This window comes from Megalobrama amblycephala, linkage group LG22, assembly GCF_018812025.1.
Source record: "Megalobrama amblycephala isolate DHTTF-2021 linkage group LG22, ASM1881202v1, whole genome shotgun sequence".
Classification (NCBI taxonomy): Eukaryota; Metazoa; Chordata; class Actinopteri; order Cypriniformes; family Xenocyprididae; genus Megalobrama; species Megalobrama amblycephala.
The window spans coordinates 31643779-31660085 of NC_063065.1; the positions used below are offsets into that span (position 1 = coordinate 31643779).

At 37.0% G+C, this 16307-nt stretch overlaps 1 protein-coding gene across 1 annotated transcript in view; it reads right to left on the minus strand.

Annotated features, from left to right (window-relative positions):
• reck (reversion-inducing-cysteine-rich protein with kazal motifs) overlaps positions 1-16307 on the minus strand; it is a 58271-nt gene that overhangs the window by 20365 nt on the left and 21599 nt on the right. Inside the window, exons 3-11 of the mRNA XM_048174469.1 lie at positions 12849-12923; positions 11197-11233; positions 10789-10874; positions 10656-10703; positions 9193-9226; positions 8688-8885; positions 8307-8571; positions 8056-8229; positions 1119-1331 (exon numbers count right to left, since the gene is read on the minus strand). Of these exons, the coding sequence (XP_048030426.1) occupies positions 1119-1331; positions 8056-8229; positions 8307-8571; positions 8688-8885; positions 9193-9226; positions 10656-10703; positions 10789-10874; positions 11197-11233; positions 12849-12923 (1130 nt within the window). The remainder of the gene's footprint in view (positions 1-1118; positions 1332-8055; positions 8230-8306; positions 8572-8687; positions 8886-9192; positions 9227-10655; positions 10704-10788; positions 10875-11196; positions 11234-12848; positions 12924-16307) is intronic.

Below are 16307 nucleotides of genomic sequence, written 5' to 3' on the forward strand. Positions count from 1 at the left end.
ATTCAGAGCAGCGCCATGCAAAGCAAACAGCACCTCATGAACACCAGTGACTAGGCTCTTTCTGATAAGTTTTGGCTCAACTAGAGTGTTTCCAGTGTTTGAGAAGAATTGCACTCTGAGTCAAAGATTTATAGTGCCCATAATACGTATAACATTCAATTCAACCCAACAGGCACTTCTATTTCATGTAATTGGCCACAAAAGATTTGTGCAAAAGCAACATGCTGGTTTAGATCTCACAACCCATCATAAGACAACCTGCAATTACCTGGATATGTTTCACATTCACTGCATTAAAGAAATCTGAACACTGTGAGAGAACACACACGAATCGCGCCACAGAAAACTGGCGTCAACAGGCTGTTTGTGGACAAAAGCGTGGATTACGTGACTTTTATATGGCAACAAAAAGTTTTTTTGGTCTAGTGCATAAAAAAAGATTTCACAAAACCTGCCAATAACAGAACAAAACAGCAGAACAAAAACATTAACTCTTTCCCCGCCAGTGTTTTTTAAAAAGTTGCCAGATACGTAACAGCACCCCCTACTGTATAACAGTGAAAACATTGGCATAAAATTCCATCAATGGTGGGGAATGAGTTAAAAAAACTGGGTTTTGTAAGAAAATGAAGGCCTTTTTAAGGATCAGCAGGATTTGTTGAATTATTTTCATGACAATTTAGCACATTTCCCCCCCAAAATGTCATCACTCTAATGCAAAAAAACTCACTTTAATGATAAATAAATAAATAAATAAATAAATAAATAAATAAGTGCTTAATTATTAAAGTATATTATATATAATAGCTGCAAAGTATTTTACATAATATTATAGTAATATATAAAAAAATACATCTTTTTACAGACTGATTTTACTCTGATTTCATGGTGCAATAAAAATAAAGGGTTCAAAAGGACATTTTTTTGCATAGAAGAAACATTTTTGGTTCCCCAAAGAACCTTTCAGTGATCAGTTCCTAAAAGAACAATTTATTTAGTAGTTTTAAGGACATTTTAATGATGTAAAGAAGCTTTTGTGTAATGGAAAGATGTTAAAGGTTCTTCATGGACCCATGGATGTGTTTAAGAGTGTGTGATGTGTGGAGATGAACACACACCTGCAGATGACGCTCCCTCTGGACTTGCTGTAGCAGGGTTTGATCTGCAGGGCACAGGCTACAGCCTTCCACATCTCCGGCCGGCATTTCCTGATGTCCAGCACTGGGATGTTCATGAAGGGCATCTTGATGGTTCCGTTGGACCAGAGTTTGAAGTCATTCATGGCGCCCTGGTCTGACTGAACGTTACAGCTCCGAAACAGCTCAGTCGGCCTGAGAACAACAAACCCAGAGAGATGTGAGATGTGAGCGCTTACAGCCTTCCATAAACTCTCTCACAGTATGTCAGACATTGATTACATCGATTTACAGAGCAATACAAAGGACACAACTTTGAAGACACATAATTACTGGACGCAACAATAATTATCAAAACGCGAATGAATAATGAATAAAGAATAATAAATGTTTATGGTTTAATCCATTAAAACAACCCAATCGCTGTGTCAAAACAACCCATTCGCTGGGTTAAAACATCCCAATCTCTGGGTTAAAACAACCCAATCCCTGTGTTAAAACAAACCATTCACTGGGTTAAAATAACCCAATCGCTGTGTCAAAACAACCCAATCTCTGGGTTAAAACAACCCAATCTCTGGGTTAAAACAACCCAATCTCTGAATTAAAACAACCCAATCTCTGTGTCAAAACAAACCATTCGCTGGGTTAAAACAACCCAATCACTGGGTTAAAACAACCCAATCTCTGGGTTAAAACTACCCAATCCCTGTGTTAAAACAAACCATTCGCTGGGTTAAAACATCCCAATCTCTGGGTTAAAACAACCCAATCACTGGGTTAAAACAACCCAATCTCTGGGTTAAAACAACCCAATCCCTGTGTTAAAACAAACCATTCGCTGGGTTAAAACATCCCAATCTCTGGGTTAAAACAACCCAATCACTGGGTTAAAACAACCCAATCTCTGGGTTAAAACAACCCAATCACTGGGTTAAAACAAACCAATCTCTGGGTTAAAACAACCCAATCCATGTGTTAAAACAAACCATTCGCTGGGTTAAAACATCCCAATCTCTGGGTTAAAACAACCCAATCACTGGGTTAAAACAACCCAATCGCTGTGTCAAAACAACCCAATCCCTGTGTTAAAACAAACCATTCGCTGGGTTAAAACAACCCAATCGCTGTGTCAAAACAACCCAATCTCTGGGTTAAAACAACCCAATCGCTGGGTTAAAACAACCCAATCGCTGTGTCAAAACAACCCAATCTCTGGGTTAAAACAACCCAATCTCTGAATTAAAACAACCCAATCTCTGAGTTAAAACAACCCAATCGCTGTGTCAAAACAAACCATTCGCTGGGTTAAAACATCCCAATCTCTGGGTTAAAACAACCTAATCCCTGTGTTAAAACAAACCATTCGCTGGGTTAAAACATCCCAATCTCTGGGTTAAAACAACCCAATCACTGGGTTAAAACAACCCAATCTCTGGGTTAAAACAACCCAATCCCTGTGTTAAAACAACCCAATCTCTGGGTTAAAACAACCCAATCTCTGAATTAAAACAACCCAATCTCTGAGTTAAAACAACCCAATCGCTGTGTCAAAACAAACCATTCGCTGGGTTAAAACATCCCAATCTCTGGGTTAAAACAACCTAATCCCTGTGTTAAAACAAACCATTCGCTGGGTTAAAACATCCCAATCTCTGGGTTAAAACAACCCAATCACTGGGTTAAAACAAACCATTCGCTGGGTTAAAACAACCCAATCGCTGTGTCAAAACAACCCAATCTCTGGGTTAAAACAACCCAATCTCTGAATTAAAACAACCCAATCTCTGAGTTAAAACAACCCAATCGCTGTGTCAAAACAAACCATTCGCTGGGTTAAAACATCCCAATCTCTGGGTTAAAACAACCTAATCCCTGTGTTAAAACAAACCATTCGCTGGGTTAAAACAACCCAATCGCTGTGTCAAAACAACCCAATCTCTGAATTAAAACAACCCAATCTCTGAGTTAAAACAACCCAATCTCTGAGTTAAAACAACCCAATCCCTGTGTTAAAACAAACCATTCGCTGGGTTAAAACATCCCAATCTCTGTGTCAAAACAACCCAATCTCTGAATTAAAACAACCCAATCTCTGAGTTAAAACAACCCAATCCCTGTGTTAAAACAAACCATTCGCTGGGTTAAAACATCCCAATCTCTGGGTTAAAACAACCCAATCACTGGGTTAAAACAACCCAATCTCTGGGTTAAAACAACCCAATCCCTGTGTTAAAACAAACCATTCGCTGGGTTAAAACATCCCAATCTCTGGGTTAAAACAACCCAATCTCTGAATTAAAACAACCCAATCTCTGAGTTAAAACAACCCAATCGCTGTGTCAAAACAAACCATTCGCTGGGTTAAAACATCCCAATCTCTGGGTTAAAACAACCTAATCCCTGTGTTAAAACAAACCATTCGCTGGGTTAAAACATCCCAATCTCTGGGTTAAAACAACCTAATCCCTGTGTTAAAACAAACCATTCGCTGGGTTAAAACATCCCAATCTCTGGGTTAAAACATCCCAATCTCTGAGTTAAAACAACCCAATCGCTGTGTCAAAACAAACCATTCGCTGGGTTAAAACAACCCAATCCCTGTGTTAAAACAAACCATTCGCTGGGTTAAAACAACCCAATCGCTGTGTCAAAACAACCCAATCTCTGGGTTAAAACAACCCAATCCCTGTGTTAAAACAAACCATTCGCTGGGTTAAAACAACCCAATCGCTGTGTTAAAACAAACCATTCGCTGGGTTAAAACAACCCAATCGCTGTGTCAAAACAACCCAATCTCTGGGTTAAAACAACCCAATCACTGGGTTAAAACAACCCAATCTCTGGGTTAAAACAACCCAATCGCTGTGTCAAAACAACCCAATCCCTGTGTTAAAACAAACCATTCGCTGGGTTAAAACAACCCAATCGCTGTGTCAAAACAACCCAATCCCTGTGTTAAAACAAACCATTCGCTGGGTTAAAACAACCCAATCGCTGTGTTAAAACAACCCAATCTCTGGGTTAAAACAACCCAATCGCTGGGTTAAAACAACCCAATCGCTGTGTCAAAACAACCCAATCTCTGGGTTAAAAGAACCCATTTGCTGGGTTAAAACAACCCATTTACTGGGTTTGACCATTTTCAACCCAACTTGGGTTGTTTTTAACTCAGCATATTTTAGAGTGTTTTGAAGACATTAGAAAAACTATCATGAAATCAGTTCTGTTTCTAATTTAAAGCAGAATTTAGTTGTTTTGTGGAATTGCCTTCTTATTGCACCCAACTGTTCACTACCATTTGTCACTGAATAAACACACTCCAAAGCTTTGGGAAGAGGGACTTCCTCAGGAAAGCTGATGCAGAGGGAACCTTTCCCCCCACTTTTTATTCCTTCTAATGATCCGGCTCTTTTTATAGAGCTCCAGCGTAGGATGGGTGGGGTAATTGTCGGGTAAAGACCAACGGTTCTTTCAGGGCTGAGGCTGCTGGATGTGGTTAGAAGCTGATTCCTGGTCATTTGAAGGTTTGTTTACAGCTTTTTCTTTTGGGTGTGGTGGTGGATTTATAACAGAAAATAAGAGAAAACCTTGACCAAAAGGAAAACCTTGACAATGATTCATATATATAATCATATGTGTGTGTGTGTGTGTGTGTGTGTGACTTAAATGAAAAAATGAACATATTTTCTACTGGCTTGAAATAAAGGTTCACAAAATGAATAAAATCAACTCATGCTTTTTTGTATGCTATACATGAATCATTCTGTCAGTGAAATAAAATCAAGCCCTGCTGATAACCTCGTCTGGTCAGGATGAAGTTATGTCTTCTGCCCTGGTGGGTCTCAGCACACAGGCTGGTTTATTTGTGTTGAGGTAAACACTGCAGGGCGGCTGCAGACCTGCTGTGATCTGCATCAGGGTAAGTATACAGCACCGCAGGCGTGCTTGACACTCAGGGCTGCGTCTGTCCCCTCCGCTTTCTTCCGTATTTGCCTTTGGCGCTCTTTGAAATCTGCAGGAGTGCCCGCCACCCAATCATCCCCAGGAATCCTTCAAAGAAATCAAAGCCAGCGGTTGTTTTCCTGAACTCCAGATCCCATCATCGAAGCAGGGGTGCCATCATCTCTGGCGCTGCGATTCATCAGACTCAGCCAAAGAAAACAATACCCAGAATATTTCACATTGCACTGGATTCCTTCCTCGCCCTGGGGTTCACACTCACTTTAAGGGATTTATCTATCTTATTTATTTATTTATTTGTCGTCGTGACAAGCCATTTCATCATCTGACTAGGCTTGTTATGACTCTTTCACGAGCTCTTTGTGTAAGTCGCACTCATTGTTTTAAAGGCCTGAATCTCTCTTCACTCAAACTTTTGAGAGGGCTCATGGGATTGACGAGTGCAGTGTGTAACCGTTGGTGGGAAACCAGCAGTCCTATCATAGTGACCCATGCCTTTTTGACCTGAAAACAACGCTGTGTTACTGCTGCCATCATAAATCATGCTGTCTGCATCTGTAACCCACAGAGAAAATGGGTCGGCCGGAGAGAAACAATATGACTGCTGGATGTTCATTTTTTCATGTAACATAGACCTTGTGTTCGGTTACATAATAGCATTCGAACTTATGAACCTACTGAACTCCTGTTTTATAACAATATTACTGGATCAGAAGATATACCTAAACATATGTTCATTAATTATATGCCTATTTATTTTATATAATAGTCCAATAAACAAGATGTTAATATTAAGTAACATACAATTTAGACTTTTTTGCTCCGCAATGAAAACAGCCAACAAAACAAAAACATCTCAAACATAGCATTGTGGTGTTTTGTTCCTGAATGAATCAATGTTCTTGAACAAATTTGTCAAGTAAATGATTCAATGACTCACTCATAAAAATAGTCACTTTTTTGTTCCTGGATGAATCAAAATTGTTGAATCAGCATTTAAGAACAAATCGGTTGAGTAAATGATTCAATGACTCATTCCAGTGTCGTTATTGCAAACTAAAACAGACACTACTGAAAACAGTTTTCATTAATTAAAATAAAGCTGAAATAAAACGTTAGATGGAAAACAATTAAAAAATAGAAAAAATTTGAAATGCTCCCTTGGCAACTAACAAATATAAGTTGACGTTCTAAATAAGCTAAATATAAAAATGACAAGCTACAAGCTTATTCAAAATATAAATAAATACTACAATAACATATAAGCAACACTAAAATAACACTAACTCTTAAAGACATTAACTTGTTTTGTTCCTGAATGAATCCATTTTTTTTTTTTAACAAATCTGTCAAGTAAATGATTGTCCCTTGTTTTGTTCCTGGATGAATCAGCAATAGTTTGAAAAATAGTTTTCATTAATAGTTTTCATGAAATAAGGCTAAAATAAAATGTCAGATGAACAACAATAAAAAATTAGAAATGCTGCCTTGGCAACTAACAAATATAATAAGTTGAAGTTGAAGATCTAAAATGACTAAAATGGAAATAAAAATAAATTAAAGCCAAATATAAAAAAATGACTAAAACTTTAAAATTAAAACTGAAAATATAAAAATAAAAGCTTATTCAAAATATAAATAAATTCTACAGCAACACTAAAATAACACTAACTCACTCTTAAAGACAGTCACTTGTTTTGTTCCTGAATGAATCAATGTTTTTGAATAAATTGGTCAAGTAAATGATTCAATGACTCACTCATAAAAATAGTCACTTGTTTTGTTCCTGGATGAATCAAAATTTTTGGACAAATCGGTTGAGTAAATGATTCAATGACTCATTCCAGTGTTGTTATTGCTAACTAAAAAAGACACTACTAAAAAGTTTTCATTAAATGAAACAAAGCTGAAATAAAATGTTTGATGAAAAACAATAAAAATGAGAAAAAAAAATAGAAATGCTGCCTTGGCAACTAACAAATATAATAAGTTGAAGTTGAAGTTCTAAAAATACTAAAGCTGAAATAAGAATAAATTAAAGCTAAACATATATATAAAAAAGACTAAAACTTTAAAATTAAAATTAAAACTGAAAATATAAAAATAAAACCTTATTCAAAATATAAATAAATATTACAGCAACACTAAAATAACACTAACTCACTCTTAAAGACAGTCACTTGTTTTGTTACTGAATGAATCAATGTTTTTGAACAAATTGGTCAAGTAAATGATTCAATGACTCACTCATAAAAATAGTCACTTGTTTTGTTCCTGGATGAATCAGCATTTTTGGACAAATCGGTTGAGTAAATGATTCAATGACTCATTCCAGTGTTGTTATTGCTAACTAAAACAGAAACTACTGAAAAGTTTTCATTAATTGAAACAAAGCTGAAATAAAATGTTAGATGAAAAACACTAAAAAATAAACAAAAAAAATAGAAATGCTGACAAATATAAGTTGAAGTTGAAGTTCTAAAAATACTAAAGCTGAAATAAAAATAAATTAAAGCTAAATATATATATATATATATATATATATATATATATATATATATATATATATATATATATATATATATATATATGTTTTGAACAAATTGGTCAAGTAAATGATTCAATGACTCACTCATAAAAATAGTCACTTGTTTTGTTTCTGGATGAATCAGCATTTTTGGACAAATCGGTTGAGTAAATGATTCAATGACTCATTCCAATGTTGTTATTGCTAACTAAAACAGAAACTACTGAAAGTAGTTTCATTAATTGAAACAAAGCTGAAACAAAATGTAAGTCACTCGTTTTGTTCCTGAATGTGTCAGTATTTTCGAACGAATCAGCTGAATGAATGATTCACTCAAATAGTCAGTCACCTGTCACCACAGTCTGTCTGGAACAAACACGGAAAAGCGGCGTGACATACGCAGATTTATAGCCAGAAAGGGTTTCCAACCTGTTGTTGAAGTTGGTGCAGTAGGTCAGATCTTTGCAGCCTAACTGGCACGGCTCCCTCACGTCAGCCAGGCAGGTGATGAGGTCCATCTCAACAGGGTTATATTCACAATGCTGGTCAAACTCCTGCCATGTCTGAGTGCCCCAGTTGGTGCTGATCTCCAGACACATATTCCTAACAAACAGTGAAGACATGAAACGCATTAGCCTCAGCACAATGCTGTTCCCCTTCAGAAGGGCTCGGCTGCTGACCTGCAGTGGGATGTGTTGGCTTTCGAGCAGCAATGCAGTTTAGCGCAGTCCATCTTGGCGATAGGTGGGGATTCGGGATCGGTTTGGGTGGGAGGGTGCGCGCTACCCAAGAAGCACTGCCACAGCGGGTCCTGCGGGAGCGGCTGACTGCCACATTCTGTGATCAGACCCTCCATGATCTCCTGCTCGGTGGTCATGGTGCGCAGGATACGCTTACAGGCCATCTGACAGTGAGCCTCCACCGCCCGGTCACAGCAGTACAAACCTGAGAAAAGACACAGAGATACTCAGCAAAGGTTAATTCTTATGTTGCATACTAGCGCCATAGTATGCGAATTGGGATGCAGCCATGCGCGACTGGCGAACAGTTGTTGTGCTTACTGTCGATAGGGCTTCTGATTGGGTAGGATTTGGTGTAGTTGGCCACACAGCCGATGAGCTGCGGACTGATGCTCTGGCAGTACTCTTTGACAGCGTTGATCTGCGAGACCGTGGGCGATGAGTCTGTGCGGAAGATGGCCTGGCAGTATTCACGGCAGTTCGTGTGTCTCCCTGCGTAACTGCAGCATACTGAGCCCACTGCAGGACAAACACACCGAGAGAAGCGCCTCTGAACAACCACCAATAAACCAATGACTGAAATGATCATGATCACATGTTTAAAGATATCCACACATGTGCAGGGCGGTATGAATACAAATAAGCACTTCATTATGCTGTGAGCTTCAGCAGGGTAAAGGTCATAAAGGTCATGACCTTGCCTCCCAGGCACTTAAACAACTCAATCTCATTTCCTGTTAATACTGGAGAACTGACATCATCTGGCAGGAAATGCATCAACTGAGTGACTTTATTACTGATGATCTTCTTATGCAGTTTTGCTTACTTTCATTTTTGGTGATACAGCTGTAGAGTGGCTTCTGCAAGAGAACAAAAAATTAATTAGAATATTGCAATGAAGTTTATGAAACAGTATTTTTTTCTTTATAAAAACAAACATTTTTTTGCTTGTTGATTTCAAAAGACACAAACATTTCAATATCACCCAGTTTTTTTTAAAGACTTAAATATTGTTAGTTAATATTTTATTTTATGTTTATTCTTTTTTATATTGTATTTTATTTTATATTTTATTTTATTATTTTATATTTAATTTGATTATTTTATTTAATATTTTATTTCATTTATTTTATTCTTTTTTATTATTTTATTTTATTCTTTTTATTTATTTTATTTTATTTATTTTATTCTTTTATTTTGTATTTTATTTTTTTTATATATATTTATATTTAATTTGATTATTTTATTTAATATTTTATTTCATTTATTTTTTATTCTTTTTTTGTTTATTTTATTTTATTTTATTTTATTATTTTTATTCTTTTTTATATTTAATTTAATTTATTTTATTTTATTTTATTTTTATATTATTTTATTATTTTATATTTAATTTGATTATTTTATTTTGTATTTTATTTCATTTTTTATATATTTGTTTCATTTTATTCATTTTATTATTATTTTATTTTATTTTATTTATTTTTCACGCAAAGCTGTGGTTTGCACAATGGAGTAATGTTGACTACTTTTTATGAAAATTGTATTTTTTCAATGCACTGTCCCTTTAAGACTGCTTCTCCAACAAAAACATTAGCCATTGAATGCATCAGATACTTCCATCATGATGTGGTATAAAGAGGTTTGGGGCATCTGTAGAAAACAGGCTTTAACTGAATAAACACAAATAAAGCCTGAGTCACATGTCAGACTGAAAAGCAGCTAGACAAACAAACTTAGAGTCATATTGCGCAGCGAGAGACTCTTTGATGGATTCAGAGATAAAGACTCCCTTCATCTGAACATGGATGGAACAGTTGATGAGAGAAACATTCACTGCATCTGTGAGGATATGTGTAGCTGACTGTACTTTAAACTAGATTTATGCCGTTACTTAGGGAACGGACAAACCAAACCGACCCTGCTGCAGTTCACTTAACGGCCACCAGTGTCACTAATAACAAGGGTTTCTCAAATGTATTATGGGTACAGACACATTTTCATTCTGTCTTTAAGCCTGATTCTACATGGAAGTACAAAAATAAAACTTAATTCCTCATGATTGTAACTTGTGTGAAATGTGTGAAACTCACAACTAATATTTTTTTTTCAAAATTACAACACAAAGGCATCTTTATTTCTCACAACTGTGACTTCCGATTTCACACACACATACAAAAAAAAACATTTCAAACTATAATTAGCGATTTTTTAGGTGGAAACTGTTTTTTAATACACACGTTATACAAAAAACACCAACATTTGTGAACTCCATGAAGTACTGACTCTCACCTCTGTGTCTTTCTTGCATACTTTTGTGATGTCATTTTTCGACGATGCCTGAACAGAAGAGAAAAGCATTAAAGAAGCACTGTATTCTCTACATCTGAGCGTATATATTCAGAGCCGAGAGCGTTTATCGGACCTGTTTGCAGTCCTTGCGACACTCGCCGGAGATGGCCAGCTCACAACAGCCCAGCCCGACCCAGCCATCCGACTTCTTTGACGCCCCTGAAAATGTTCAGAGTCACAGTGACCTTTACTATAGATTGAACGAAATACAATAAACGCACACGCTACTTTACAGACTGTCGAAACAACAAGGCATTAATTTCATCTTGACGTGCTTTTCATGTTCTCAGCTTCAAAGCTCTGGAGCCGATTTTAATGGCCATTGCAAGGTGTAGTTTGATTGATGTGAAGTATGATATTTTTGCATCTGGGAGGCATTAGGTCTTCAGAGACTCTAAATCCTCTCTTGTTCTTTTAAGACTGGTACAGGTTGAGAAGACAGGTGGGTTTTGCAGACATCTGGGCTCACGCCTTCACATACCTGGTAATGTGCTGTTGATGCAGATCCAGAGTTCAGTCTGCAAAACAACAAGGAGATGTTCAGCATTACTGAACTGAAAACACCCTCAAATTCTGTCATCGTCGACTCACTCTCATGTCCTTCCAAAGACTTTCTTTTCCCATGGAAAACACAATAGCAGATCATGATTCACCGAAAACTTGTGTCAAAAAACACGAGGGAGTTGATGATAATGTTCATTTTCGGCTCCGCAAGTCTGAGAGCGGATTTAAAATCTGAGGCTCAACATGTCAATATTTGTTTGATTAATTACAATAAAGTTTGAATATTTAAACATTAAATCAATAAAAAACTGATTAATTGAGCACTTAATCTCTTGTTTAGTTAAACTTTTTACTCAAATTGTTATTTATAATGTGTGATCATTTAGCGAAAATGTATTAAATAAGAAAAACACTAAACAAACATACACTACTGTTCAAAAGTTTAGGACCAATACTATTTTTTCAATGTTTTTGAAAGAAGTCTCTTCTGCTCACCATTCGTTTGATCAAAAATACAGTAAAAAAAATGTGAAATATTATTCCAATGTAAATCAGCTGTTTTCTATGTGAATATATAGTAAAGTGTAATTTATTTCCTGTGATCAAAGCTGAATTTTCAGCATCATTACTCCAGTCTTCAGTGTCACATGATCCTTCAGAAATCATTCTGATATGATGATTTGCTGCTCAAGAAACATTTATGATTATTATCAATGTTGAAAACAGTTAAAAAATGGTGATTCTTTCAAAAGAACAGCATTTATTATTATTAATGTAATTATAAATGTCTTTACTGTCACTTTAGATCAATTTAATGTGTCCTTGGTTAATTAAGTGTAATAAAATCTGACCCCAAACAGCTCTTTGAAAAGAAAATATTTGGATCTCCGGTCGCTTCAGTATTATTAAAGCTCTTATTATGTGCAATGGTGATTTTTTACTCGGTGGGGCTCCAAGGAACCTCCTAACATGACTCAGTTTTAATTAAAAGTAGATGCTCATAAGAGCCACAAAATGCATTATTGAGAGCATAAAACCCTTGCGGTGGGATGGTGTCGGATCAGAGCGCTGGGCAGGGAATATCTGAGGGAACATTCGAGCAGAGCCTGGGCTTTGACAAGATAATCAACCCAACAAACAGGATATTATCTGAGACTCACATTCGGCATTAATGTTCTCTGGCGTACGCAAAAACAAACCCTTCAAAAAAATTGCAAGGAGCATAAAAACACTGCGGTTTGTGATGCATCCGAGTAAAAAAAAGTCGAGTTTGAAAAGCTTTCGAACACATTTAAAAGGCTGCAAGAGATTTTCTTTGCTTCCAAAATCCATTTGCATCCATTTGGGCGAATTAGCGTCCAAATAAAATAGGCCTGAAGGCTTCCACTGTGGCTAATTAGAGGCTGGATGTAATTGCATATTGCCGGTGATGGCATTCCAGCTTTGTAAGTAAGGGAAAGAGGGTGGAGGACGTCCATCCCGCCTTCATCCCTGCTTCCTCTGACTGCCAGGTGAAACCACAGCACCAAACAGGAAGCAGCAGCGCTCTCTCAGTTTAAGACTTCCTGTGCTGGCGGGGCGACAGCTTTAATGTAAACAGAGATTTGGAGAGTTGAGGAAATGCCTTACCAAAGACTCCGGGCAGTAACTGGGCAGACGCTGGAGAAGGTGCTTCAGACGGGATTCGCTTCTGATGGTCGAGAGCTGCGGAGAGACAAAAACATGCACATGTAACAATATCTGAATGTTTTTAACTCTACAACATCATGTGACCACTGGAAAACAGCAGATCTGAAAGCACTGAAAGACTCGCTCTGTTTGTATTTCTCAATTTCTGGATACCAATGTATGAACGTCTCCAAATGACGTGACGGGTCAGAATCTGGCAGCCCAATCGTGTCATTCTGTCTGCCGTAAACAAAATCAACTTCTCGAGCCTGTCTTTGGGAGCACGGTCCAGAATGATCTGTTCAATATTGTCGGCAAAGAAGCCGAGATCAGTTCCAGTTAATTATGCTTGTGCAACATTTTACAGAACGACCAGCGTCTGAACGAGGCGCTCATGGTTTGGTCAGTGTTTGCTGAAAGATTCCCTCTGTGATGAAGGAGAATTAGTGACAAACAGGGAGAGAAAATGAGAAAAGAATCTTCATTTTGGCTGCGTGAGATTCTCCAGCTTTGTTGTTGTTGAGCTGTTAAAGCTCCGCCCTCTTCTGGAAAGTGGAGCTCATTTGCATTTAAAGGGACACACACAAAAACTGTGTTTTTTTTGCTCACACCCAAATGGGGCAAATTTTCGCTACTTTTTTTGTAATATCTATTCAATTTTTTTATCATCTGCCACAATAATGTCTAATTTATCTTCATTATTTGGCTTTGTTTATAGCAAATATTTAATTCAATTGCATATTCATGCATATTCATTTGATTACATAAATAATATTATAAATAAACATGCATAATTCCAATTAATTGAAATATATTAATTGGAATAAATTAATTAATCATCATATAATGCAATTAATTTGATTTCATTAAATAAAATAATTTAAAATCAAATTAACAGTTCGACAGCAATATACACTATTAATAACAAATTATTTTTTTGAAGGATTTTAATAATACTCCACTTACAGTAGTGTGCAAAAGTGACGTCGGGAGGGGATATTACTTTTTAATGACCCTATACATTAGATTAAATCATCAAAATATGAGGAAAATATTTCATATTTTTAAATATTTTAAATATAAGGGAAGAACAAAACACTAAACTTGCATGAGTTATTTATCTTACAAAATTATTTGGAGAAAATCTACAGCTACAGGTTTTATTTTAACATAATCAGTTATTAATATTTTGTTGGTTCTCTCTTATTTTTTGCATGTGTTCATAATTTCTTTGTATGACAGTCTGGACAAAAATTATGTTGCACAATGTTTCATTGTGTTATTATTACACTAATAAAACATATTATATACATTAATAAAGCACAGCTACACAATATGGCAACAAAATCTTTAACACATTCTGAATAATATTTGAAGATGTCAATTTCATCATCACTTTTGACCACCACTGTATATGATCCTACAGGATATGAACTGTGGTAAATGCATGCTCACAAGAATATTAAATACTTTATTTAAAATCGTCATATGTCTACGTCTATTTGCATGTATTTCTATAAGATTTAATGTAAAGTTTGCATTGAATGTTTGAACATTGTAATAACTGTACGCTCAGAAGCAAGAACAGCTGCTGCCGCTGCATCAAAGGAGAGCTCTGACTCCGCCCACAAGAGCTGCGACTCCGCCCACAACACAAAGAGCGGCCTCTGCAGATAAACCAACCGTCCAATCCGTTTGGAAAAGTTTCTCTTTTTCACTCTCCTCATGTTTTGTTTTGAGGGTAAATCAATGGCGGGTGCCAGCAGGACTTCTAAAGGAGAGCAGCCTCTTCTCAAAGGGTTGAAGGCCTCGTCTCTTCAAAGCATCGGCCGTCCATTAGGATGAAACGGCCTGGCGATTACCATCCGCGCGTTCCCTCCTCGCTCTGCCTCTAACAAGGTGTCATTATTCTCTCCTCCTAATCTCCTTTTTTATAGCCCCGTCTCCCATCTGATGGGCTTTTAGCTTCCTTTGGCTGGTTCTTTGACACTCCTGCTGTCTTTAATGCCGTTATCTGTATGTTTTGATCATGTGGTGTCGTCTGTGGTCACTGGCAGGCCTTGAACAGGACAGTGTTTCTCTGAGGCGCTGGGTTAGAGAGGGTTAACGCTCGAGCTACTGACTGACCCGTCTTAACTTCATCAAAAGCTCCATTCAGACGTGTGTTTCATGTCCTTGGAGCTCCAGAGTCTGTGAAAGTCGGTTTGGGACGAAGAGCGAGAAACAGGCCGAAAAACAAACACTCCTCACTAGAAGAGACGCCTTTTATTTATTTATTTATTTATTTATTTATTTATTTTCATAATAACCTGGTTGTCTGGAATTATTTGCTCTTTTTTCCATCACTTTCAGAGGAAGAACATCTACTCTAAAATATGCTGGGTTAAAAACAACCCAAGTTGGGTTGAAAATGGACTAACCCAGTGATTGGCTTGTTTTAACCCAGCAAATTGAGTTGTTTTAATCCAGCTAATGTGTTGTTTTAACCAGTGATTGGGTTGTTTAAACACAGAAAATGGATTGTTTTAACCCAGCGAATGGGTTATTTTTAACCCAGCAATTGGGTTGTTTTAATCCAGCTAATGGGTCGTTTTAACCCAGCGATTGGGTTGTTTTAATCCAGCTAATGGGTTGTTTTGACCAGTGATTGGGTTGTTTAAACACAGAAAATGGATTGTTTTAACCCAGCGAATGGGTTGTTTTAATCCAGCTAATGGGTTGTTTTAACCCAGCGATTGGGTTGTTTTAATCCAGCTAATGGGTTGTTTTAACCCAGCGATTGGGTTGTTTTAATCCAGCTAATGGGTCGTTTTAACCCAGCGATTGGGTTGTTTTAATCCAGCGATTGGGTTGTTTTAATCCAGCTAATGGGTTGTTTTGACCCAGCGATTGGGTTGTTTACACACAGAAAATGGGTTATTTTTAACCCAGCGATTGGGTTGTTTTAATCCAGCTAATGGGTTGTTTTAACCCAGCGATTGGGTTGCTTAAACACAGAAAATGGGTCGTTTTAATCCAGCGAATGGGTTATTTTTAACCCAGCGATTGGGTTGTTTTAATCCAGCTAATGGGTTGTTTTAACCCAGCGATTGGGTTGCTTAAACACAGAAAATGGGTCGTTTTAACCCAGCGATTGGGTTGTTTTAATCCAGCTAATGGGTTGTTTAACCCAGCGATTGGGTTGTTTTAATCCAGCTAATGGGTTGTTTTGACCCAGCGATTGGGTTGCTTAAACACAGAAAATGGGTCGTTTTAACCCAGCGATTGGGTTGTTTTAATCCAGCTAATGGGTCGTTTTAACCCAGCGATTGGTCGTTTTAACCCAGCGATTGGGTTGTTTTAATCCAGCTAATGGGTCGTTTTAACCCAGCGATTGGTCGTTTTAACCCAGCGATTGGGTTGTTTTAATCCAGCTAATGG